Source organism: Nerophis lumbriciformis, linkage group LG01 (assembly GCF_033978685.3).
Source record: "Nerophis lumbriciformis linkage group LG01, RoL_Nlum_v2.1, whole genome shotgun sequence".
Lineage (NCBI taxonomy): Eukaryota > Metazoa > Chordata > Actinopteri > Syngnathiformes > Syngnathidae > Nerophis > Nerophis lumbriciformis.
Window position 1 is genome coordinate 1,225,234 of NC_084548.2, and position 27,267 is coordinate 1,252,500.

The following is a 27,267-nucleotide window of genomic DNA, read 5'->3' on the forward strand; positions in this document are numbered from 1 at the left end:
TCTGATGAGCGCGACCAGTCTGTGAACAATTGAAACGTCCTGTGTGCTTTTTCCTCCTGTGTAACAGGTTAGTTTTGGTGAATCAACTCACTGAATAATATCCATGTGATCTTTATAAGTTTAAGTACACATTCTGATGTTGGAGCCAAACTCTAAAGTGTTTGTGAGTTGTAGTTTGTATTTGTGAATGAATCCAGTGCACAGCTGCAGTAATCAATACAAAAAGGCGACGTGAGTGCGCAATGTTTATATAGGAACTTCTGATCCTAATTCAGACTCCCAAATTAGAGCTCCTGTTTTTTTATTGATTTTATAATGTATATTTGTATAATGTGTGTGTTCTGAAATAGTGACAGAGAATAGAACAAGGATGGACAATTCAACCCTTAACTCAACAATGAGTAGATGAGTGTTATGTGTGTGTATATGTGTAAATAAATGAACACTGAAATTCAAGTATTTATTTTATTTATTTATATATAATAAAACATATATATATTTATAGCTAGAATTCACTGAAAGTCAAGTATTTCTTATATATATATATATAGATATATTAACCACACCCCCAACCACGCCCCCCGACCCACCCCCGACCCCGCCCCCCACCCCCCACCTCCCGAAATCGGAGGTCTCAAGGTTGGCAAGTATGAGATATATCCATTGATTATAGGTTTTTATTACTTTTTTCATGTTTTTATTTTTTATTTTTTAATGCCCTTTTTGTCAAAGAAAACGTAGTTCTTTAATGCAATATTTCCCTGAAAAAATATTTCAAAGTGAAATATTGGATGTGAAGTAATTGGAGCCTTAAATAGATAAATAATTAAAAACAAAATTGGTTTTAATTTGTTATTGTTTTGAGCAAAGACAATTTAAAAAAATAAAAATAAAAATAAAAAATGTGATCCAAAAGGGCCACGCTAATGAAAGTGATAAAAAGAAGTCAGACTTTTTTTTAATTTTTACTTTCAATGTTTGTGTCTCGAAAGCAATTTCAAGTCTATCTGTTGATTCAAAGTTTAATTTTTTTTCGTTTGTTTAATGACCTTTTTGGTCAAAGAAGACTTTGTATGTTAATTGGCAAACACACAAGATATGCAATACTTTCCTTCCCAAAAATTGTAAGTGAAATAGTTGATGTGAAATAATTGGAGCCTTGAATAAGTCAATAATTCCTAACAACAGTGATATACTGTATATTAGGGCTGGGCGATATGGACTTTTATTAATATGTGGATATGTTTAGTCCATGTCACCATACACCATATATACAGGTAAAAGCCAGTAAATTAGAATATTTTGAAAAACTTGATTTATTTCAGTAATTGCATTCAAAAGGTGTAACTTGTACATTATATTTATTCATTGCACACAGACTGATGCATTCAAATGTTTATTTCATTTAATTTTGATGATTTGAAGTGGCAACAAATGAAAATCCAAAATTCCGTGTGTCACAAAATTAGAATATTACTTAAGGCTAATACAAAAAAGGGATTTTTAGAAATGTTGGCCAACTGAAAAGTATGAAAATGAAAAATATGAGCATGTACAATACTCAATACTTGGTTGGAGCTCCTTTTGCCTCAATTACTGCGTTAATGCGGCGTGGCTTGGAGTCGATGAGTTTCTGGCACTGCTCAGGTGTTATGAGAGCCCAGGTTGCTCTGATAGTGGCCTTCAACTCTTCTGCGTTTTTGGGTCTGGCATTCTGCATCTTCCTTTTCACAATACCCCACAGATTTTCTATGGGGCTAAGGTCAGGGGAGTTGGCGGGCCAATTTAGAACAGAAATACCATGGTCCGTAAACCAGGCACGGGTAGATTTTGCGCTGTGTGCAGGCGCCAAGTCCTGTTGGAACTTGAAATCTCCATCTCCATAGAGCAGGTCAGCAGCAGGAAGCATGAAGTGCTCTAAAACTTGCTGGTAGACGGCTGCTTTGACCCTGGATCTCAGGAAACAGAGTGGACCGACACCAGCAGATGACATGGCACCCCAAACCATCACTGATGGTGGAAACTTTACACTAGACTTCAGGCAACGTGGATCCTGTGCCTCTCCTGTCTTCCTCCAGACTCTGGGACCTCGATTTCCAAAGGAAATGCAAAATTTGCATGGTTGGGTGATGGTTTGGGGTGCCATGTCATCTGCTGGTGTCGGTCCACTCTGTTTCCTGAGATCCAGGGTCAACGCAGCCGTCTACCAGCAAGTTTTAGAGCACTTCATGCTTCCTGCTGCTGACCTGCTCTATGGAGATGGAGATTTCAAGTTCCAACAGGACTTGGCGCCTGCACACAGCGCAAAATCTACCCGTGCCTGCTTTACGGACCATGGTATTTCTGTTCTAAATTGGCCCGCCAACTCCCCTGACCTTAGCCCCATAGAAAATCTGTGGGGTATTGTGAAAAGGAAGATGCAGAATGCCAGACCCAAAAACGCAGAAGAGTTGAAGGCCACTATCAGAGCAACCTGGGCTCTCATAACACCTGAGCAGTGCCAGAAACTCATCGACTCCATGCCACGCCGCATTAACGCAGTAATTGAGGCAAAAGGAGCTCCAACCAAGTATTGAGTATTGTACATGCTCATATTTTTCATTTTCATACTTTTCAGTTGGCCAACATTTCTAAAAATCCCTTTTTTGTATTAGCCTTAAGTAATATTCTAATTTTGTGACACACGGAATTTTGGATTTTCATTTGTTGCCACTTCAAATCATCAAAATTAAATGAAATAAACATTTGAATGCATCAGTCTGTGTGCAATGAATAAATATAATGTACAAGTTACACCTTTTGAATGCAATTACTGAAATAAATCAAGTTTTTCAAAATATTCTAATTTACTGGCTTTTACCTGTATGTGGATATTTTGCCTTAGCCTTGAATGAACACTTGATGCATATAATCACAGCAGTATGATGATTCTATGTGTCTACATTAAAACATTCTTCGTCATACTGCATTAATATATGCTACTTTTAAACTTTCATGCAGAGAGTGAAATCACAAGTAAAAGTGTATTTATTAAACAGTTATTAAGCAGTAGCACAAACATTCATGTCATTTCCAAAACAGAAAGTGCAAGATTGTCAGAGACATTTTAAAACAAACTATTAGTGCACTTTTGTGCATGATGTCACTAAGATGACATATCAAAACAACACTAAATTAAAGTGCACTTTTTGTACAGAACGCCACTACAATAGTTTAAAACAAATAAAGTGCACTTTTGTGCATGATGTCACACAAGATATTTCAATAAGTGTCAAATAAAAATGAGCTGCATAATAGGAAATCAAATACCGGTAGTGTATGTCCTTCACTATGTGGTAGGTTCCTGCGGACGTTGTCTCCTTTTGTTGTTGACTATTTTGTTTCATACGGTGTTGATGTGGAAATGTTTGCCTCGGCATTTTGTGGGTGTGGCACCAGCCGGAGATGTTGACATGTGGAGTTTCAAGCACTCTTCCCTCTTTTCAAATGATGCTACATATTAGCAGTAATGCTACTTTTTGTAGCAACGCTTTTGCCCCACACTTGACAGATTACGGTTGTCTGTTCGACATCTTTCCGCTTGAAGCCAAACTACCGCCAGACGATGAACCCCCCTGCTGTTTTTCTTGGGAATTAATTCTTCCTTCATTTGTTACCAGATTCGCACCTTCTTTCACTCGTATTAGCACTCGCACCGCAGCTAACGTTACCCATGCCGCTACCTCTCTGCTCCGCGAGGGCGTATACGTATGTGACGTATGTAAGAAGGTGCGCTTGTTTAAGTCTCTGTGAGAAGGAGAGACTAGAAAGAGTGAGAAGAGCCTGTAGTGTAATGCCTGCAGAGGTGGGTAGAGTAGCCAGAAATTGTACTCAAGTAAGAGTACTGTTACTTTAGAGATTTATTACTCAAGTAAAAGTAAGGAGTAGTCACCCAAATATTTACTTGAGTAAAAGTAAAAAGTATGTTGTGAAAAAACTACTCAAGTACTGAGTAACTGATGAGTAACATACACACACATATCATATATATATATATATATATATATATATATATATATATATATATATATATATATGATATAGCAAAATAAATAAATATAAAATATATACTGTATATATCAATGTATGTATATATATATATATATATATATATATATATATATATACATACATTGATATATACAGTATATCATTTATATTTATTTATTTTGCTGTTTTTGTTTACATGTTAAAGGTGTTTTAATGAATATACATGCATGTTTAACACATATAGATTCCTTTCTTTCATGAAGACAAGAATATAAGTTGGTGTATTACCTGATTCTGATGACTTGCATTGATTGTAATCAGACAGTAGTGATGATAACGTCCACGTTTTCAAATGGAGGAGAAAAAAAAGTTCCTCCTTTCTAATACCACATGAAAGTGGTTGGTTTTTGGCATCTTATTTGTCCAGCTTCCATATTCGTTTTTATACACTTTACAAGAAATACATTGGCAGCAAACTCCTTAGCTTGCTAGCTTGTTTGTGCTGGCTTTTGGAGACTCTTATTTTGAAAGCGCACGCGCGATGGAGCGGCACTTTTATTGTGAAGACAGGAACTGTGCAGTCAGTCTTTAGGCTTTTGACGGGATGTACGGTTGAAATAAAAAAAGGGTCTTTTTTCATTCACACTTTTGATTGATTGATTGGAACTTTTATTAGTAGATTGCACAGTACAGTACATATTCCGTACAATTGACCACTAAATGGTAACACCCCAATAAGTTTTTACACTTGTTTAAGTCAGGTCATGTGACCGCCTGGCTCTGTTTGATTGGTCCAACGTCACCAGTGACTGCATCTGATTGGTGGAACGGAGTCAAATGTCACTAGTGACTGTATTTTATTGGTGGAATGGAGTGAAACGTCACCAGTAAGGCAGGCACTTTGAAGGTCTGTCTGACAGACCAAAACAAACAAAGTGTGCATTAACAGATGGATAAAAATTAGTAGCGAGTAGCGAGCTGAATGTAGATAAAAGTAGCGGAGTAAAAGTAGCGTTTCTTCTCTATAAATATACTCAAGTAAAAGTAAAAGTATGTTGCATTAAAACTACTCTTAGAAGTACAATTTATCCCAAAAGTTACTCAAGTAGATGTAACGGAGTAAATGTAGCGCGTTACTACCCACCTCTGAATGCCTGCAGCTAAATGCAACTGCGTGAGAAGGTATACTCCAATATCCCCATATAGTCATTTTCTATATCGCACAGAGACAAACCTGCAATATATCCAGTATATTCCATATATTGCCCAGCCCTACTGTATATTCATTATTATTTTTTGAGCAATGACAGCTTTAAACAAAAAAAAAAAACAGCATGCATGCAAGATTTGTGTTGTTAGACTCAACATTGCAACTTTTTTGTTACATTTCATCTGTTTTCTCTTTTATTCTTCTTCTTTTTTTTTTTTTTTTTCCAAATTTGTAAAATGTGCCACACTTTGGAGACCCCTGCTCTGTCTTTACAAACAATCAATACATCAATCATCAAGATTTACAATTTTTCAAAAGGTGTTGTGTGTTTACACCTGTCACCTATGACTCATTCATGCCATAGCAGCTCGTGTTAGTGAGAAACTGCCACTTGCTATAAATATGCTAATAGCCCAGCACCTGGTTTTTGTTTTCCCTTTAAAAGAGGACACCAACGTAGTACCTGACCAGGCACATGCTTACATTTCCCCCTACGAACACACATTGAGAGGTTAGTGACTTCCACAGGCAGGGATACGCTCGCCTTTATCGGACCGACGGCTATGAACTGATTTTCTTTTTCTCTCCTTTTGGTTTCCACAGTGATGGAGCCCATGACGGTTACTACGTCGGTGGCGGGACCGGATGAGTTTGACCGCAACGTCCCGCGGATATGTGGGGTGTGTGGCGACAAGGCCACCGGCTTCCACTTCAACGCCATGACCTGTGAGGGCTGCAAGGGCTTCTTCAGGTTAGTGGGACACTTAACTAACACTAACTAACTCCTTCAGGTTAGTGGGACTGTGACACTTCTTGTGTCGTCTACCCTAAATGAGTCCAACGTTTTGATATCGGTACCAAAATGTATCCATCCATCTTCTTCCGCTTATCCGAGGTCGGGTCGCGGGGGCAGCAGCCTAAGCAGGGAAGCCCAGACTTCCCTCTCCCCAGCCACTTCGTCCAGCTCTTCCTGTGGGACCCCGAGGCGTTCCCAGGCCAGCCGGGAGACATAGTCTTCCCAACGTGTCCTGGGTCTTCCCCGCGGCCTCCTACCGGTCGGACGTGCCCTAAACACCTCCCTAGGGAGGCGTTCGGGTGGCATCCTGACCAGATGCCCGAACCACCTCATCTGGCTCCTCTCGATGTGGAGGAGCAGCGGCTTTACTTTGAGCTCCCCCCGGATGGCAGAGCTTCTCACCCTATCTCAAAGGGAGAGATCCGCCACCCGGCGGAGGAAACTCATTTGGGCCGCTTGTACCCGTGATCCTGTCCTTTCGGTCATAACCCAAAGCTCATGACCATAGGTGAGGATGGGAACGTAGATCGACCGGTAAATTGAGAGCTTTGCCTTCCGGCTCAGCTCCTTCTTCACCACAACGGATCGATACAGCGTCCGCATTACTGAAGACGCCGCACCGATCCGCCTGTCGATCTCACCATCCACTCTTCCCCCACTCGTGAACAAGACTCCCAGGTACTTGAACTCCTCCACTTGGGGCAAGATCTCCTCCCCAACCCGGAGATGGCACTCCACCCTTTTCCGGGCGAGAACCATGGACTCGGACTTGGAGGTGCTGATTCTCATCCCAGTCGCTTCACACTCGGCTGCGAACCGATCCAGTGAGAGCTGAAGATCCTGGCCAGATGAAGCCATCAGGACTACATCATCTGCAAAAAGCAGAGACCTAATCCTGCAGCCACCAAACCAGATCCCCTCAACGCCTAGAAATTCTGTCCATAAAAGTTCAGAACAGAATGGGTGACAAAGGGCAGCCTTGGCGGAGTCCAACCCTCACCGGAAACGTGTCCGACTTACTAACGGCAATGCGGACCAAGCTCTGGCACTGATCATACAGGGTGCGGACTGCCACAATCAGACAGTCCGATACCCCATACTCTCTGAGCACTCCCCACAAGACTTCCCGAGGGACACGGTCAAATGCCTTCTCCAAGTCCACAAAGCACATGTAGACTGGTTAGGCAAACTCCCATGCACCCTCAAGGACCCTGCCCAGAGTATAGAGCTGGTCCACAGTTCCACGACCAGGACGAAAACCACACTGTTCCTCCTGAATCCGAGGTTCGACTATCCGGCGTAGCCTCCTCTCCAGTACACCTGAATAGACCTTACTGGGAAGGCTGAGGAGTGTGATCCCACGATAGTTAGAACACACCCTCCGGTTCCCCTTCTTAAAGAGAGGAACCACCACCCCGGTCTGCCAATCCAGTGGTACCGCCCCCGATGTCCACGCGATGCTGCAGAGTCTTGTCAACCAAGACAGCCCCATCATAGTGGATCTAACATAATAGTGAGAGTCCAGTCCTTAGTGGATCTAACATAATAGTGTGAGAGTCCAGTTCATAGTGGATCTAACATAATAGTGTGAGAGTCCAGTCCATAGTGGATCTAACATAATAGTGAGAGTCCAGTCCATAGTGGATCTAACATAATAGTAAGATTCCAGTCCTTAGTGGATCTAACATTATAGTGTGAGAGTCCAGTCCATAGTGGATCTAACATAATAGTGAGAGTCCAGTCCATAGTGGATCTAACATAATAGTGAGAGTCCAGTCCATAGTGGATATATCTTAATAGTGAGAGAGTCCAGTCCATAGTGGATCTAACATAATAGTGAGAGTCCAGTCCATAGTGGATCTAACTTAATAGTGAGAGAGTCCAGTCCATAGTTGATCTAACATAATATAGTGAGAGTCCAGTCCATAGTGGATCTAACATAATAGTTTGGCAGTCCAGTCCATAGTGGATCTAACATAATAGTGAGAGTCCAGTCCATAGTGGATCTAACATAATAGTGTGAGAGTCCAGTCCATAGTGGATCTAACATAATAGTGAGAGAGTCCAGTCTATAGTGGATCTAACATAATAGTGTGAGAGTCCAGTCCATAGTGGATCTAACATAATAGTGAGAGTCCAGTCCATAGTGGATCTAACATAATAGTGTGACAGTCCAGTTCATAGTGGATCTAACATAATAGTGTGACAGTCCAGTCCATAGTGGAGCTAACATAATAGTGAGAGTCCAGTCCATAGTGGATCTAACATAATAGTGAGAGTCCAGTCCATAGTGGATCTAACATAATAGTGTGACAGTCCAGTCCATAGTGGATCTAACATAATAGTAAGAGTCCAGTCCATAGTGGATCCAACATAATAGTGAGAGTCCAGTCCATAGTGGATCTAACATAATAGTGTGAGAGTCCAGTCCATAGTGGATCCAACATAATAGTGAGAATCCAGTCCATAGTGGATCTAACATAATAGTAAGAGTCCAGTCCATAGTGGATCCAACATAATAGTGAGAGTCCAGTCCCCCCTCCCCCAAGGGAGAGGGGGCAGAGGAGAAAAGAAAAGAAACGGCAGATCAACTGGTCTAAAAGGGGGTCTATTTAAAGGCTAGAGTATACAAATGAGTTTTAAGATGGGACTTAAATGCTTCTACTGAGGTAGCATCTCTAACTGAGTACTGGAGCCCCAACGTTTTATCTAGTATATATGTAATGAAGGAACAGGCACATTAATAATAACATGTCATATTTACCTATTTTGCTCATTTTAAGCATATGGCGGCGCATTAGTTTCACAGACGCATCACATTTGCTTTTGTCTTCAACACCAAACACTAAGCATCATGCAGCACTGCGGACACAATAAAACAATCACTTACTGTACAACGTCTGCTTTCTGATGGTGTGTTCCCTTTTAGATGAAGACTTCATTATAAATTCCCATGAAGGGTTAAAAGAAGGTGCCGTAAAAGAGCATCTTTTCATGTCTTTCTCACCATCTCAGGGTATAAGTTGAATTTCAAAGTTGATCAATTTCTTGGTTCATGTCCACAACCTTCTGCTATCTAGGTGAGAGGCATGATTTGAATCTAGAATACATTTTCACCAGCTCAGAGGTGATGTAGCAGCTCACTGGCTCAATATTTCAATGTAGCAGCATCAGCTAGGCACCGCTAAAAGTAGTTTGTCTGCGTAAATGCTTATAATACCATACCATACCTACGTTATTTATAAAGCCCTTTAAAAACAAGCACAGTTGAAGAACACCACAAAGAAATAGAGGCAAAGGAGAGACTAAACTAATTTTTTTGTACCTTGAAAATCATTTTTTACCTTGAAAAAAAAATTTTACCTTGAAAATTTTTTTGTACCTTGAAAATCATTTTTTAAAAAGAAAAAAAAAATTTACCTTGAAAAAAAAATGTTACCTTGAAATTTTTTTGTACCTTGAAAATCATTTTTTAAAAAGAAAAAAAAAATTTACCTTGAAAAAAAAATGTTACCTTGAAATTTTTTTTGTACCTTGAAAATCATTTTTTAAAAAGAAAAAAAAAATTTACCTTGAAAAAAAAATTTTACCTTGAAATTTTTTTTGCACCTTGAAAATCATTTTTTAAAAAGAAAAAAAAAATTTACCTTGGAAAAAAAATTTGACCTTGAAAATTTTTTTGTACCTTGAAAATCATTTTTTAAAAAGAAAAAAAAAATTTACCTTGAAAAAAAAATTTTACCTTGGAAATTTTTTTGTACCTTGAAAATCATTTTTTAAAAAGAAAAAAAAAAATTACCTTGAAAAAAACATTTTACCTTGAAAATTTTTTTGTACCTTGAAAATCATTTTTTAAAAAGAAAAAAAAAATTTACCTTGAAAAAAAAATTTTACCTTGAATTTTTTTTTTGTACCTTGAAAATCATTTTTTAAAAAGAAAAAAAAATGTTACCTTGAAAAAAAAATGTTACCTTGAAAATAATGTTTTACCTTGAAAATCATGTTTTAACTTAAAACATTTTTTTTAATTTTTTAATTTTTTTTAATTTTTGTAAAAATTTTAACTTTTAAAAAAAAATTAAAAAAAATATTTATTTTTTAAATATTTTTTAAATATTTTTAATTTTTTTAAATTTGTTTTAAATTTTTTTAATTTTTTTTTAATTTTTTTAAATTTTTAAAATATTTTTAACCTTTTTTTAAAAACATTTTTAACTTTTAAACATTTAAAACAGAAGTAAAATACACATTGAAAAAGCAAAGACAAATTACCCTAAGAACAATTTGTTAGATAAAAAGCAGTTAAAAAAGTTAAAAACAGTTTAAAGTCTCATGCTGGGTTAAAAGCCAGTGAATAAAAATGGGTTTTAAGAAGGGTCTTAAAAGTAGCCAAAGAAGGGGCCTGTCTCACGTAATAACAATATTACTAATACTTACCGTATTTTCCGCACCATAAGGCGCCCTGGGTTATAAGCCGCGCCTTCAATGAACGGCATATTTCAAAACTTTGTCCACCTATAAGCCGCCCCGTGTTATAAGCCGCATCTAACTGCGCTAAAGGAATGTCAAAAAAACAGTCAGATAGGTCAGTCAAACTTTAATAATATATTAAAAACCAGCGTGATGTGGGCGCGCATGGAGTCGTATATCAACATGGACGGAGCTGCGTGAAAAAAGCCACCCGGCCTCTTCGCGTAAACTTACCTTAACCACTCGCTCATCTTTTCTTCATCCATCCATCCCTTCGAGTTAGCTTTTATGATGACGCCGGCTGGAAAGGTCTCTTTTGGCAAGGTCTTCCTTTTTAATATCACCATGGGTGGAAGTTTCTGGCCATTAGCATGGCAAGCTAGAACCACAGTGAAGGATGACTTCTCATTCCCTGTGGTGCGAATATTCACCGTACGTGCTCCCGTTGTATCCACAGTGCGGTTCACAGGAATATCAAAAGTCAGTGGAACCTCGTCCATGTTGATAATGTTCTCTGGCCGGATCTTTTTTTCAGCTATCTTGTTTTTACAATATGCACGGAAAGTAGCCAGCTTTTCTTGAAAGTCTTTAGGCAGTTGCTGTGAAATAGTAGTCCGTGTGCGGATGGAGAGATTGCGTCTTTTCATGAACCGGAAACCTGTCGCCATTTTGTGGTCTTTACAGATGTAAACACACAAAGGAAATGAAACGTAATATCCGCGCCCTTCTTCTTCTTCTACGCGGGCGGGTGGTTGCTTACAGTAGAAGAAGAAGCGCTTCCTGTTCTATGGGGGCGGGTGCTTACCTTGGCGGTTGCTTGCGTAGAAGAAGAAGCGCTTCCTGTTCTACGGGGAAAAAAGATGGCGGCTGTTTACCGTAGTTGCGAGACCGAAACTTTATGAAAATGAATCTTAATATTAATCCATATATAAAGCGCACCGGGTTATAAGGCGCACTGTCAGCTTTTGAGTAAATTTGTGGTTTTTAGGTGCGGCTAATAGTGCGGAAAATACGGTACATAATATTTTGATCTTTGTTGTAGTAATTTTTAGCATTTTTTTTAGATGTTTTTGTAGAGGGCTTTATGGGCAGAATAGAGTACAAGCCATATTTTGCAACTTAGAATGCATAAAAAAATAAAAATGTGTTCTTGTCTTACATAGGGGATTGTGAAAGATAGGCAAAACTCCAAAAAAAAGAGTAGTTCCCCTTTTAAAAATAATTTTTAGACGAAAAAACATGTTGTGAAATGTCCATCAGTCGCAAGAATCCCAATCAAATTAGTTAGCAAATAATGCTCATTTAAAATAAAAATGACTAGTGACCTCCCCTTTTACTTACTATAATAATAATAGCAATGTCTTTATTCAAGCTAATGGTTGATTGGAATGAGCCAACTCTTACTTGACTGTTACCTCTTTTATGTGTTTTTCTGCTCCCTTCATCAACATTCATAAGCGTCAATACTCCACCGTTATTTTTTACAGTCTAGTGTCTGATTATATATTGTGATTAATTGCAATTTCATTACAGGGCGAGGATGACTTTATTGTGTATATAGGAAAGGTAAAAAAACCCCTTAAACAGGTTTTAAAAGAGTTATTTAGTGTGCTTCTCAAGCTCTTTTTCCCTCCGATGTAATTCAACCGCACCCGCAGGTAATGCATGACTGTTAAAGAGTGTAACCGATCCTATGTTTGACCCCCCGCAGGCGTAGTATGAAGCGTAAAGCCTCCTTCACCTGCCCGTTCAACGGAAGCTGCACCATCACCAAAGACAACCGCCGTCACTGCCAGGCCTGTCGCCTCAAGCGCTGCGTTGACATCGGCATGATGAAAGAGTGTGAGTACGCCTCTCCGACTTGTTGACGGGGCACGGTGACACGTCCTTGGGGGGGGGGGTTCTCAAAGAAAATAATCCACATACCTGCCAACTACTCCGGTTTTCCCGTAATTAGTAGGCTGTGGTGGGCTCTCCTATTTCTGGGGTTGAGGTTGCCGAGGTAGTTAAAAAGCTCCTCGGTGGCAAGGCCCCGGGGGTGGATGAGATCCGCCCGGAGTTCCTTAAGGCTCTGGATGTTGTGGGGCTGTCTTGGTTGACAAGACTCTGCAACATCACGTGGACATCGGGGGCGGTACCTCTGGATTGGCAGACCGGGGTGGTGGTTCCTCTCTTTAAGAAGGGGAACCGGAGGGTGTGTTCCAACTATCGTGGGATCACACTCCTCAGCCTTCCCGGTAAGGTCTATTCAGGTGTACTGGAGAGGAGGCTACGCCGGATAGTCGAACCTCGGATTCAGGAGGAACAGTGTGGTTTTCGTCCTGGTCGTGGAACTGTGGACCAGCTCTATACTCTCGGCAGGGTCCTTGAGGGTGCATGGGAATTTGCCCAACCAGTCTACATGTGCTTTGTGGACTTGGAGAAGGCATTCGACCGTGTACCCCGGGAAGTCCTGTGGGGAGTGCTCAGAGAGTATGGGGTAACGGACTGTCTTATTGTGGCAGTCCGCTCCCTGTATAATCAGTGTCAGAGCTTGGTCCGCATTGCCGGCAGTAAGTCGGACACGTTTCCAGTGAGGGTTGGACTCCGCCAAGGTCTGCCCTTTGTCACCGATTCTGTTCATAACCTTTATGGACAGAATTTCTAGGCGCAGTCAGGGCGTTGAGGGGATCTGGTTTGGTGGCTGCAGGATTAGGTCTCTGCTATTTGCAGATGATGTGGTCCTGATGGCTTCCTCCGGCCAAGATCTTCAGCTCTCACTGGATCGGTTCGCAGCCGAGTGTGAAGCGACTGGGATGGGAATCAGCACCTCCAAGTCCGAGTCCATGGTTCTCTCCCGGAAAAGGGTGGAGTGCCATCTCCGGGTTGGGGAGGAGATCTTGCCCCAAGTGGAGGAGTTCAAGTACCTCGGAGTCTTGTTCACGAGTGGGGGAAGAGTGGATCGTGAGATCGACAGGCGGATCGATGCGGCGTCTTCAGTAATGCGGACGCTGTATCGATCCGTTGTGGTGAAGAAGGAGCTGAGCCGGAAGGCAAAGCTCTCGATTTACCGGTCGATCTACGTTCCCATCCTCACCTATGGTCATGAGCTTTGGGTCATGACCGAAAGGACAAGATCACGGGTACAAGCGGCCCAAATGAGTTTCCTCCGCCGAGTGGCGGGGCTCTCCCTTAGAGATAGGGTGAGAAGCTCTGCCATTCGGGGGAGCTCAAAGTAAAGCCGCTGCTCCTCCACATCGAGAGGAGCCAGATGAGGTGGTTCGGGCATCTGGTCAGGATGCCACCCGAACGCCTCCCTAGGAAGGTGTTTCGGGCACGTCCGACCGGTAGGAGGCCACGGGGAAGACCCAGGACACGCTGGGAAGACTATCTCTCCCGGCTGGCCTGGGAACGCCTCGGGATCCCCCGGGAGGAGCTGGACGAAGTGGCTGGGGAGAGGGAAGTCTGGGCTTCCCTGCTTAAGCTGCTGCCCCCGCGACCCGACCTCGGATAAGCGGAAGAAGATGGATGGATGGATGGAAGTTTTATTCACGAAATCGCGTAACAACAATGACAATCGACACTGCTTCCCGTAACTTCCTATCGAGCCATTCCGAATGCCATGCGCGAGGCTATTTATAGCATCGCTGCCAAGCACGAGGCAACAGTTGCCCATTGTTTCCAAACGAGCAAACGATCATGGAATCAGCCGGAGAAAAACCGCAAACGAGTCTTAAACCGAAAAGAAAACTGCAGTCATTCCGTGAAGAATATTCAAAAGCCTATCCGGGAATAATTATCCGTTCCAAAAAGGGTGAAAACTACGCGAATTGCACCTTGTGCAGACAAGATTTTTCGATCGGACACGGAGGAATTAGCGATGTAAAAGACCACGTTGGGACAAAAAAACACAAGTCTAATGCCGTTGCTAAATTTGGATTTTAGCCACAAAAAGGTAATGACACCAATGTTATCTATTGGAATTGTTTAGTACTGTTATACTGTTAAAAGTGTTTATACTATTTATGCTTTCAAGTCCAAGTTGAAGAAATCTTGTTAAATGTTGACAGCATAACTACCAAAATACAGAAGTATGTCCTTAATATTTTTGCAGTGCTATTTCTGTTGAAAAGTTAAAATGATTACATTAGAGATGTGATGTGCCACTTTTCAAGTGTCTGATGGCTTCAATTCATTTTCATTAATTTTTCATATTTTGAATTTTTTTGAAAGGCTTACTAGAGATGCGCGGTTTGTGGGCACAACCGCGGAGTCCGCGGATTATTCGCGGATCGGGCGGATGAAATAAAAAAAAATTAGATTTTATCCGCGGGTCGGGTCGGGTCGGGCGGTTGAAATAAAAAAAAATTAGATTTTAAATAGATTCAGGCGGGTGGCAGTTAAACCAATTGGTAAATATATATACATAGTTAAATGTTGTTACCCACATACGAAAAACGAGCAGGCACCTGCAGCATATGCCACAACAGAAGTAGAAAAAAAAAAGAGATGGACACTTTTACGGAGCGGAGTAGGGACGCCTCGCCGGGGTCCGGGACCGAGGCCCCTTCCCCCGAGAGGGCCCCACCGGGAGCCGTAGCTGAGGCGATCCGCGAGAAGGGCCCGACGCACGTCCAGGGTCACCACCGCGCCCACCGCACCGACACCCCGCCTCGTCCGCCTTCGCCGCGGCCGGCGTCACGCGCAGCAGGTAAGCAGCTTACCTGCCCGCCACCCCCGTGGCCGGGGGCTCGTAACAGGGGTCACTCCGCGCGCTCCGCCCGCGCAGCTTACCTGCCCGCCACCCTTGTTGCCGGGGGCGCGTAACAGGGGTCACTCCGCGCGCAGTGCGCTCACGAAAGGGGTGGGGCTCACCCTGGTTGATATAGACAGCAGGACAGTGGCCATGGAAGTCGGAACCCGCTAAGGAGTGTGTAACAACCCACCTGCCGAATCAACTAGCCCTGAAAATGGATGGCGCTGGAGCGTCGGGCCCATACCCGGCCGTCGCCGGCAGCAAGACGCGCTTAGAGGTGCGCTCAGCGCGGCTCCCATATGATTGCGCACTGGTGTGCGTCTGGGTCGTGACAGCGTGGCACGCGAATGTCTGTTCTGCATTGGATCAGTCTCCTTTCTTTAACAGGCAAAAGCTTTATAACCTCACTAATGCCTTGCATCGTCTATATTAGATATATAACAACGGGCGGGTGCGGTTCTGATCAAATGTTACATCGGGTGGATGGCGGATGGTTGACGACTTTCTGATGCGGTTGCGGATGAAATAATTGCCTATCCGCGCATCTCTAAGGCTTACAAAAAAACTACATTTGAATTGTAATTCCATGCTATTGACAGGACTATTAATTTTAATGAAGTTAGCTTACCATGTTTACAGTATGATAATTGTGATAGAAATGTGAATTTTAGGCACAGAATATTTTTTACAATTGAACAAGGCAGTAGATTATACAAGCTTGGACAGAAAGTTAATAATGACACCAATTTTTTTTTTTATGTAATTGTTTAGTACTGTTTTACCATTTGTTTACTGTAAAAAGTGTTTATACTTTCAATGAACAAATTGAAGTCTTGTGAAAGGTTGACAGGATAACTGGCATTAACTGTCAAAATAATTTCAAACTATTGAAGTTAGCTTACAGAATAAACATGTCAATCAACCCATATGATTTTTGCTGTAATATTTTTGTTTTGAAAAGTCACTGTGACTGATAGAAAAGTGATGGTTTTAGCAACATTTGAACCTGTCTGAATGCAATCAATCATTTTTCTGATTTCAAAAGTTGGCAGGTATGAAGTGTTCATGTTGACTGTACAAACGAGCGTTATTTAGAGTTTATGCGGCGGGTAATTAATTGGCAGTGGGTTGGTGTGGCTGGGAGGGTTTAGCCAGCAGAAAACTGTGCGGTATTTAATCTAATAGTTTAAGACTTTCAGAGGAATCAATAGAATGAGAGGCAGCGTGTAAACGGATGTGATTATCTCCAAGGAGAGCGACAATAGCAGCTATGCATTAGAAAGGCTTGAACTTATGGCTGACTGAAAGAGGAGACTTATATAACTCAGTTTAGCCGTACGTAATGAGTTTATAACTGGCAACAAGTGACATAAAGGAACCACAGTAAAGTGTGCTCGGACCAGATCGCCAACAAAGGCCCTCTTGTCTTTTTTTTCCTTATTTTCCACACGCTGTATAGCTAACAAGCTTAGCAACAGTATATGATGTGATTGAAGTCAGTCTCTTGAGAAAGGCCTTCTGTTAGCGGAGAATTCTTGATACTGCAGCATCGGGATTTCTTTTCACCCCGTCCTGTTTTAGCTTCTTTAACTTGTGGAGTGAACAGTTTGATTGATTGATTGATTGAAACTTTTATCAGTACAGTACATATTCCATACAATTGACCACTAAATGGTAACTGCCCAATAAGTTTTTCAACTTGTTTAAGTCGAGGGTCCACGTTAATCAATTCATGGTAAAGGTAGAGTTGGAAAAGGGTGGAAAGTTTCCGGAAACTTTCCGGAAATTTACCACGGGAAGTTCAGCTCGGGAAGTTTGGAAATTTTGACCATTTTTTTGATGATTCAAAGTTGGACAGCGTCCATCTTATTGTGTAGAATAAGATGAGAAGCTTGTAAAAGACTAATGCAATGCCACACACAGATATAAATAGTCAGCTAAACAATCTTTAAAAATATTTGACTGATGAACAAATGAATAGAAATAGGCTAGATCAGGGGTGCTCATTACGTCAATCGCGATCTACCGGTCGATCTCGGAGGGTGTGTCAGTCGATCACCAGCCAGCCATTAATAAAATAGTCCTAAAAATGAGCGATCATAAATCTTCACTATGACGTCGCTTTCGTCACTTGATTGACATTCACGGCACCCGAGGGTCTTCTGAGATGACGCTGGCTGCTGCCAGCTCATTAAAATTACCGACTGGAAGGCGAGAAACACTTTATTTCAACAGACTCTGGCACCGTACCTGTCGTCAAAACTCCAAAGACCGACTGCACAGTTGCACAATAAAAGCGCTGCTTCATCCTGCCTGCGCTACCAAAATAAGAGTCTCAGAAAGCCGGCGTGCACAAGCTAGCAAGCTACGGAGTTTGCCGACAATGTATTTCTTGTAAAGTGTATACAAAGGAGTACGGAAGCTGGACAAATAAGATGCCAAAAACCAACCACTTTCATGTGGTATTGGACAGAAAGGAGGACTTTTTTTCTCCTCCATTCGAAAATGCGGACGTTATCATCACCACTGTCTGATTCCAATCAATGCAAGTCATCAGAATCAGGTAATACACCAACTTATATTCTTGTCTTCATGAAAGAAAGGAATCTATATGTGTTAAACATGCTTGTATTATCTTTAAACACCTTTAACTTATTAACAATATTAACTATATGTGTTAAACATGCTTGTATTATCTCTAAACACTTTTAACTTATTAACAATATTAACTATGTGTTAAGCCCTGCGATGAGGTGGCGACTTGTCCAGGGTGTACACCGCCTTCCGCCCGATTGTAGCTGAGATAGGCTCCAGCGCCCCCCGCGACCCCAAAGGGAATAAGCGGTAGAAAATGGATGGATGGAACTATGTGTTAAACATTCTTGTATTATCATTAAACACCTTTAATTTATTAACAATATTAACTACGTGTGTTAAACATGCTTGCATTATCTTTAAACACCTTTAACTTATTACCAATATGAACTATAAGTGTTAAACATGCTTGTATTATCTTTAATCACCTTTAACTTGTTAACAATATTAACTATGTGTTACACATTCTTGTATTATCATTAAACACCTTTAATTTATTAACAATATTAACTATATGTGTTAAACATGCTTGCATTATCTTTAAACACCTTTAACTTATTAACAATATTAACTATATGTGTTAAACATGCTTGTATTATCATTAAACACCTTTAACTTGTTAACAATATTAACTATATGTATTAAACATACTTGTATTTTCATTAAACACCTTTAATTTATTAACAATTTTAAATATATGTGTTTAACATGCTTGTATTATCATTAAACACCTTTAACTTGTTAACAAAAACATATGTTTCATAAATAAGTAAATATAAATTATATATATGAATGAGGTAGATCCCCACGACTTGATCAATTGAAAAGTAGCTCGCCTGCAGAAAAAGTGTGAGCACCCCTGGGCTAGATGAATAAATGAACAGTCAATGTATAAGCTACATTCTTGTATGACAACAGAATGGCTAGCAGAACAGAAGGCAGAGGAAACTACACCTTTTCATTTACTATTTGCTACTTGAACTTTACACATCACATAAAAGGTCAATTCGGATCGCTAACGTTGTTAGCATAAATGAATGGGATTTAACATAGACAAAATTAGCATCATGGCTAACGGAGAAATATTTTCGGTTCATTATGAGTCTGTGGTGGTACATAAACCTAGCTAGCTAGAGATATTGGCATATCATCAACACTTACCTGACTGGATGAAGTCCTTGGGCTCAAATACTAGTGTGGCCTCAATAGCCCTGCTGTAGTGTGTTGCATGCTGGTAATTATCTGGGCATGTGATGGAGGAATGCACTGTGCAAGGTTGAAATTCTACTGAATTTGCATGAAATCAGGTTGTTTTAGCTAATAATCATGCTGCAAGATCTAGCATGTCGCATTCAATGTTTATTCCCATTCATTTCCCATTAGTTCCCGTTAATTCCCATGGAAAGTTTCCAACTTTGAATATTCCCGGAATTTTGCAACCCTCAAGTTTGCTGAAGATTTTGGATATTTTGGTGTAGATCTTGCAGTTCTGAGCAGGGGTCTCTCCAACACTGTCCGTTTCTGAGTAGTTTTCCAAAGGGTCAGAAAATCATGTACTTTTTAAATATTGTAGCATTTTTGTATTGAATGAGTGACTATCACCTGACATCAGCAAAATGTACTTAATCTGATCATAATTGGTATTAGATTGTTACTGTGTACGTGGACCCTGAACCTGAAAACAATGATTACCGTATTTTCCGCACCATAAGGCGCCCTGGGTTATAAGCCGCGCCTTCAATGAACGGCATATTTCAAAACTTTGTCCACCTATAAGCCGCCCCGTGTTGTAAGCCGCATCTAACTGCGCTAAAGGAATGTCAAAAAAACAGTCAGATAGGTCAGTCAAACTTTAATAATATATTAAAAACCAGCGTGATGTGGGCGCGCATGGAGTCGTATATCAACATGGACGGAGCTGCGTGAAAAAAGCCACCCGGCCTCTTCGCGTAAACTTACCTTAACCACTCGCTCATCTTTTCTTCATCCATCCCTTCGAGTTAGCTTTTATGATGACGCCGGCTGGAAAGGTCTCTTTTGGCAAGGTCTTCCTTTTGAATATCACCATGGGTGGAAGTTTCTGGCCATTAGCATGGCAAGCTAGAACCACAGTGAAGGACGACTTCTCATTCCCTGTGGTGCGAATATTCACCGTACGTGCTCCCGTTGTATCCACAGTGCGGTTCACAGGAATATCAAAAGTCAGTGGAACCTCGTCCATGTTGATAATGTTCTCTGGCCGGATCTTTTTTTCAGCTATCTTGTTTTTACAATATGCACGGAAAGTAGCCAGCTTTTCTTGAAAGTCTTTAGGCAGTTGCTGTGAAATAGTAGTCCGTGTGCGGATGGAGAGATTGCGTCTTTTCATGAACCGGAAACCTGTCGCTTAGTAGGAGCCATTTTGTGGTCTTTACAGATGTAAACACACAAAGGAAATGAAACGTAATATCCGCGCGCTTCTTCCTCTTCTACGCGGGCGGGTGGTTGCTTACAGTAGAAGAAGAAGCGCTTCCTCTTCTATGGGGGCGGGTGCTTACCTTGGCGGTTGCTTGCGTAGAAGAAGAAGCACTTCCTCTTCTACGGGGAAAAAAGATGGCGGCTGTTTACCGTAGTTGCGAGACCGAAACTTTATGAAAATGAATCTTAATATTAATCCATATATAAAGCGCACCGGGTTATAAACCGCACTGTCAGCTTTTGAGTAAATTTGTGGTTTTTAGGTGCGGCTAATAGTGCGGAAAATACGGTAGATTATGACGTGCATTGTCATGCATCACACCATAAATCGTAATACTTTATTTTGACTTGCGCAGCACATATCGTAAACGGAAGTAGAAGACAAAGAAGCAGTGACCTCCGCTGTAAACAAACATGGCATCACGTTGTTTATCAATTTTCCCTTTTGTTTGCTACTTTTGTTTAACCTTTCTTTTTGAAATTGAGCTGTTCTGTGCCCTCCATGTTGTGATACGTCTTCCTTTTTTCGACAATTTGTGCACATGTAGTAGTTAGCGCTTGGAATAGCTGTAATGTCGTGAATAAAACAGCTCGTTAAGACAACATGACACTCCAGACCATACTTTTGTTTTGGTAGTCTCGGTTTTAGAGCAACAAACTCAACAGATTATATAACGCTGCTTCTGTACATGTTGAATGGGGGCAGACCGCAGCAAGACGATCGCTTCATTCTGAGATTATTAAATTTACCGTATTTTTTGGACTCTAAATCGCAGTTTTTTTCATAGTTTGGCCGGGGGTGCGACTTATACTCAGGAGCGACTTATGTGTGAAATGATGAACACGTTAGCGTAAAATATCAAATATTATTATTGATCTCATTCACGTAAGAGACTAGACGTATAAGATTTCATGGGATTTAGCGATTAGGAGTGACAGATTGTTTGGTAAACGTATAGCATGTTCGATATGTTATAGTTATTTGAATGACTCTTACCATAATATGTTACGTTAACATACAGTGAGGCAAAAAAGTATTTAGTCAGCCACCGATTGTGCAAGTTCTCCCACTTAAAATGAAGACAGAGGTCTGTAATTTTCATCATAGGTACACTTCAACTGTGAGAGACAGAATGTGAAAAAAAAATCCAGGAATTCACATTGTAGGAATTTTAAAGAATTTATTTGTAAATTATGGTGGAAAATAAGTATTTGGTCACTTCAAACAAGGAAGTTCTCTGGCTCTCACAGACCTGTAACTTCTTCTTTAAGAAGCTCTTCTGTCCTCCACTCGTTACCTGTATTAATGGCACCTGTTTGAACTCGTTATCTGTATAAAAGACACCTGTCCACAGCCTCAAACAGTCAGACTCCAAACTCCACTATGATCAAGAACAAAGAGCTGTCGAAGGACACCAGGAAAATAATTGTAGACCTGCACCAGACTGTGAAGAGTGAATCTACAATAGACAAGCAGGTTGGTGTGAAAAAATCAACTGTGGGAGCAATTATCAGAAAATGGAAGACATAGAAGACCTCTGATAATCTCCCTCGATCTGGGGCTCCACGCAAGATCTCATCCCGTGGGGTCAAAATGATCATGAGAACGGTGAGCAAAAATCCCAGAACCACACGGGGGGACCTGCTGAATGACCTGCAGAGAGCTGGGACCAAAGTAACAAAGGTTACCATCAGTAACACACTACGCCGACAGGGAATCAAATCCTGCAGTGCCAGACGTGTCCCCCTGCTTAAGCCAGTGCATGTCCAGGCCCGTCTGAAGTTTGCCAGAGAGCACATGGATGATTGGGAGAATGTCATGTGGTCAGATGAAACCAAAATAGAACTTTTTGGTATAAACTCAACTCGTCGTGTTTGGAAGAAGAAGAATACTGAGTTGCATCCCAAGAACACCATACCTACTGTGAAGCATGGGGGTGGAAACATCATGCTTTGGGGCTGTTTTTCTGCTAAGGGGACAGGCCGACTGATCCGTGTTAAGGAAAGAATGAATGGGGCCATGTATCGTGAGATTTTGAGCCAAAACCTCCTTCCATCAGTGAGAGCTTTGAAGATGAAACGTGGCTGAGTCTTCCAGCATGACAATGATCCCAAACACACCGCCCGGGCAACGAAGGAGTGGCTCTGTAAGAAGCATTTGAAAGTCCTGGAGTGGCCTAGCCAGTCTCCAGACCTCAACCCCATAGAAAATCTGTGGAGGGAGTTGAAAGTCCGTGTTGCCCGGCGACAGCCCCAAAACATCACTGCTCTCGAGAAGATCTGCATGGAGGAATGGGCCAAAATACCAGCTACTGTGTGTGCAAACCTGGTAAAGACCTATAGTAATCGTTTGACCTCTGTTATTGCCAACAAAAGTTATATTACAAAGTATTGAGTTGAATTTTTGTTATTGACCAAATACTTATTTTCCACCATAATTTACAAATAAATTCTTTAAAAATCCTACAATGTGAATTCCTGGATTTTTTTTTTCACATTCTGTCTCTCACAGTTGAAGTGTACCTGTGATGAAAATTACAGACCTCTGTCATCATTTTAAGTGGGAGAACTTACACAATTGGTGGCTGACTAAATACTTTTTTGCCCCACTGTACCAGTTGGTTATTTATGCCTCATATAACGTACACTTATTCAGCCTGTTGTTCACTATTCTTGATTTATTTTAAATTGCCTTTCAAATGTCTATTCTTGCTGTTGGCGTTTATCAAAGAAATTTCCCCAAAAAATGCGACTTATACTCCAGTGCGACTTATATATGTGTTTTCCTTCTTTATTATGCATTCTCGGCCAGAGCGACTTATACTGCGGAAAATACGGTAGTCCACCACTAAACTATAGCTGACGTTAAAGACATGCCCAGTAAGGATAATTTCAACCTTATTTCGGAAGAAGTGTTTTCATGCGCTCCAATCTGATGACTATCAGCATAAACCACCCGTCTCCTTCCGAATGAAATGCTGATCCGAACATGTGTGATCAGGTCAGGATATTCCGAATGGCGTGTTTACATGAAGCATTTTTATTCCGGTTAGGCTTTCAAGCCAATTAAATGTGTCCATGCGCACATAGCTATTGACTGTGTTAGATGCAAAAGTGAGCAGAGCTGAAGAATTCTTCACTTTCTTTATAGCAAAAGGGCAGACAAGTCCAGTGGGTCAATGAGTCCATGTGTCTAAAACTGTTTACAAAGGTGGGGGCCGGTCCTAAAAAACTGGAATTAATAAAGAGCTTGCGTTGTTCCATCCACCGATGAGTGAAATGTTCGCAAGTTGGTGTGTCGCTAATATAATTATAAATGATAAACATTAAATATGAGGCCAGGTTCCTCTTTTTGAGACTTTAACATTGAGACTGTTCTTTCTTTGGCTATGGGAAGACCGCTTAAACATGGGGTTACATTTACATTGGGGCGGCATAGCTCGGTTGGTGGAGTGGCCGTGCCAGCGACTTGAGGGTTCCAGGTTTGATCCCCGCTTCCGCCATCCTAGCCACTGCCGTTGTGTCCTTGGGCAAGACACTTTACCCACCTGCTCCCAGTGCCACCCACACTGCTTTAAATGTAACTTACCGTATTTTCCGCACTATTAGCCGCACCTAAAAACCACAAATTTACTCAAAAGCTGACAGCGCGGCTTATAACCCGGTGCGCTTTATATATGGATTAATATTAAGATTCATTTTCATAAAGTTTCGGTCTCGCAACTACGGTAAACAGCCGCCATCTTTTTTCCCCGTAGAAGAGGAAGTGCTTCTTCTTCTACGGCAAGCAACCGCCAAGGTAAGCACCCGCCCCCATAGAACAGGAAGCGCTTCTTCTTCTACTGTAAGCAACCACCCGCCCCCGTGGAAGAAGAAGAAGCGCGCGGATATTACGTTTCATTTCCTTTGTGTGTTTACATCTGTAAAGACCACAAAATGGCTCCTACTAAGCGACAGGTTTCCGGTTCATGAAAAGACGCAATCTCTCCATCCGCACACGGACTACTATTTCACAGCAACTGCCTAAAGACTTTCAAGAAAAGCTGGCTACTTTCCGTGCATATTGTAAAAACAAGATAGCTGAAAAAAAGATCCGGCCAGAGAACATTATCAACATGGACGAGGTTCCACTGACTTTTGATATTCCTGTGAACCGCACTGTGGATACAACGGGAGCACGTACGGTGAATATTTGCACCACAGGGAATGAGAAGTCGTCCTTCACTGTGGTTCTAGCTTGCCATGCTAATGGCCAGAAACTTCCACCCATGGTGATATTCAAAAGGAAGACCTTGCCAAAAGAGACCTTTCCAGCCGGCGTCATCATAAAAGCTAACTCGAAGGGATGGATGGATGAAGAAAAGATGAGCGAGTGGTTAAGGGAAGTTTACGCGAAGAGGCCGGGTGGCTTTTTTCACGCAGCTCCGTCCATGTTGATATACGACTCCATGCGCGCCCACATCACGCTGGTTTTTAATATATTATTAAAGTTTGACTGACCTATCTGACTGTTTTTTTGACATTCCTTTAGCGCAGTTAGATGCGGCTTACAACACGGGGCGGCTTATAGGTGGACAAAGTTTTGAAATATGCTGTTCATTGAAGGCGCGGCTTATAACCCAGGGCGCCTTATGGTGCGGAAAATACGGTAGATATTGGCTTTCACTGTGTAAAAGCGCTTTGAGTCACTAGAGAAAAAGCACTATATAAATATAATTCACTTCACTTCACTTAACTACATTTGGAGTCATCATTCTTTCAGTCTTGTTCAGGTGATTACCAAACAAGCGTACAAGTCTCCATAACAAGAGCTAGGAATGAGTCCGGTAGGCCTGAAGATGTCAACGTGACCTGAGATGTAGCTGAACATGTGTGTGTTCTTCCTTAGGTCTTACAGTTTAATCAAATGGTTTGAAGTCAAATGAAGTTCAAGTCCATTTAAGTGTACAGGTAAAAGCCAGTAAATTAGAATATTTTGAAAAACTTGATTTATTTCAGTAATTGCATTCAAAAGGTGTAACTTGTACATTATATTTATTCATTGCACACAGACTGATGCATTCAAATGTTTATTTCATTTAATTTTGATGATTTGAAGTGGCAACAAATGAAAATCCAAAATTCCGTGTGTCACAAAATTAGAATATTACTTAAGGCTAATACAAAAAAGGGATTTTTAGAAATGTTGGCCAACTGAAAAGTATGAAAATGAAAAATATGAGCATGTACAATACTCAATACTTGGTTGGAGCTCCTTTTGCCTCAATTACTGCGTTAATGCGGCGTGGCATGGAGTCGATGAGTTTCTGGCACTGCTCAGGTGTTATGAGAGCCCAGGTTGCTCTGATAGTGGCCTTCAACTCTTCTGCGTTTTTGGGTCTGGCATTCTGCATCTTCCTTTTCACAATACCCCACAGATTTTCTATGGGGCTAAGGTCAAGGGAAGTTGGCGGGCCAATTTAGAACAGAAATACCATGGTCCGTAAACCAGGCACGGGTAGATTTTGCGCTGTGTGCAGGCGCCAAGTCCTGTTGGAACTTGAAATCTCCATCTCCATAGAGCAGGTCAGCAGCAGGAAGCATGAAGTGCTCTAAAACTTGCTGGTAGACGGCTGCGTTGACCCTGGATCTCAGGAAACAGAGTGGACCGACACCAGCAGATGACATGGCACCCCAAACCATCACTGATGGTGGAAACTTTACACTAGACTTCAGGCAACGTGGATCCTGTGCCTCTCCTGTCTTCCTCCAGACTCTGGGACCTCGATTTCCAAAGGAAATGCAAAATTTGCATGGTTGGGTGATGGTTTGGGGTGCCATGTCATCTGCTGGTGTCGGTCCACTCTGTTTCCTGAGATCCAGGGTCAACGCAGCCGTCTACCAGCGATGTATTGATTTGATTAAAGGAACACGGTTTTCTAACACTGTTGTCAATCAGTTCATTTCTCACGCCAAACATTTTTTGATGTATATTTCATTGCCAAACTACAACTTGACAGATTTAGTCAAGCGAGTCCAGGCCAATGGAGCTTACTGTTAGTTCTTTTTGTGGCATTCAAAGTGGAACTCCCATGAAGCTCTCCCTGTTCATTGTAATTAGTCACTTTACAAACTGTAAACTGTTCTCTGGCCAAGTGCTTTGGGTCTGCTCAAAATGTTTGGTTGTAAAGTAATGGCTAAACAATGCTGCTTGTGGTGCTCGGTCTTGGCAAGAATCCGGTTGGCTTAAGCCGGACGGCCTGGAATAGCAGCTTTGACGTTGCGTGCCAAACTCTGACCAAACTGCGCCTATTCACCGTCTGCCTTTTTTCACGCCGCACAATTGGATGTCCTCGCCACAAGGAGTGGCCTGAGTGCACCGCTGGCACGGGGGCAAATTTGGACGGGCACCCAAAGCCTAATTAATGAGGGCAGGTTAAAAGAGATGCTAAAACAAATAAGCTAAGTGGCTGGATTCTTTCAGAGGCCTTTTTTTTGCAGCCAAACTGTTGGTGTTCTTGTTTTTCGACATGGACCGCATCACGGGGGTTATGTAACGCCGCTTCTCTGCGCCTGCAGTCCGGAGTGCAATCATTCAAAAGCCACTTCAAACAAAGTTGTTTACAGACTCCAGGCAAATGACCAACGTTCAGCAAAAATAGCATCACCTGAGCAGTAGATAATTGCCACCCATGCCAGTTTATTCACTGTTTGTGTTTATTTTCTGGAGACAAGATATTAATGTGTAACCTGTACACAGACTCCTAATCTGTCATTTCAATAGTACTCCAGTTGCACATTAACCTAAACAAATGAGGTTCAAATGAATGTCAAAACTACGGACGATGCTTTTAGCTGCCAAACAGTCGTACTGGAATGTCCGCATCATATCTGTGTCCCAGGGCTCTGGGCCTTGCTCTTTTTTGGCAGTGGTGGTCAGTCTGGCAGTCTACAGTAGTTGAGCACATCCTGGGTAATCGGTCACCGTGGCTAAGA

The 27,267-nt window shown here is 41.6% G+C and overlaps 1 protein-coding gene across 2 annotated transcripts in view; it reads left to right on the plus strand.

Moving 5' to 3' along the window:
• LOC133615260 (vitamin D3 receptor A) overlaps positions 1–27,267 on the plus strand; it is a 213,488-nt gene that overhangs the window by 140,728 nt on the left and 45,493 nt on the right. For both annotated transcript variants that reach the window (XM_061973728.2, XM_061973737.2), the window contains exons 3-4: positions 5,843–5,990; positions 12,217–12,347. In XM_061973728.2, coding sequence (XP_061829712.1) covers positions 5,845–5,990; positions 12,217–12,347 — 277 coding nt within the window. In that variant the 5' untranslated portion in view covers positions 5,843–5,844. The remainder of the gene's footprint in view (positions 1–5,842; positions 5,991–12,216; positions 12,348–27,267) is intronic.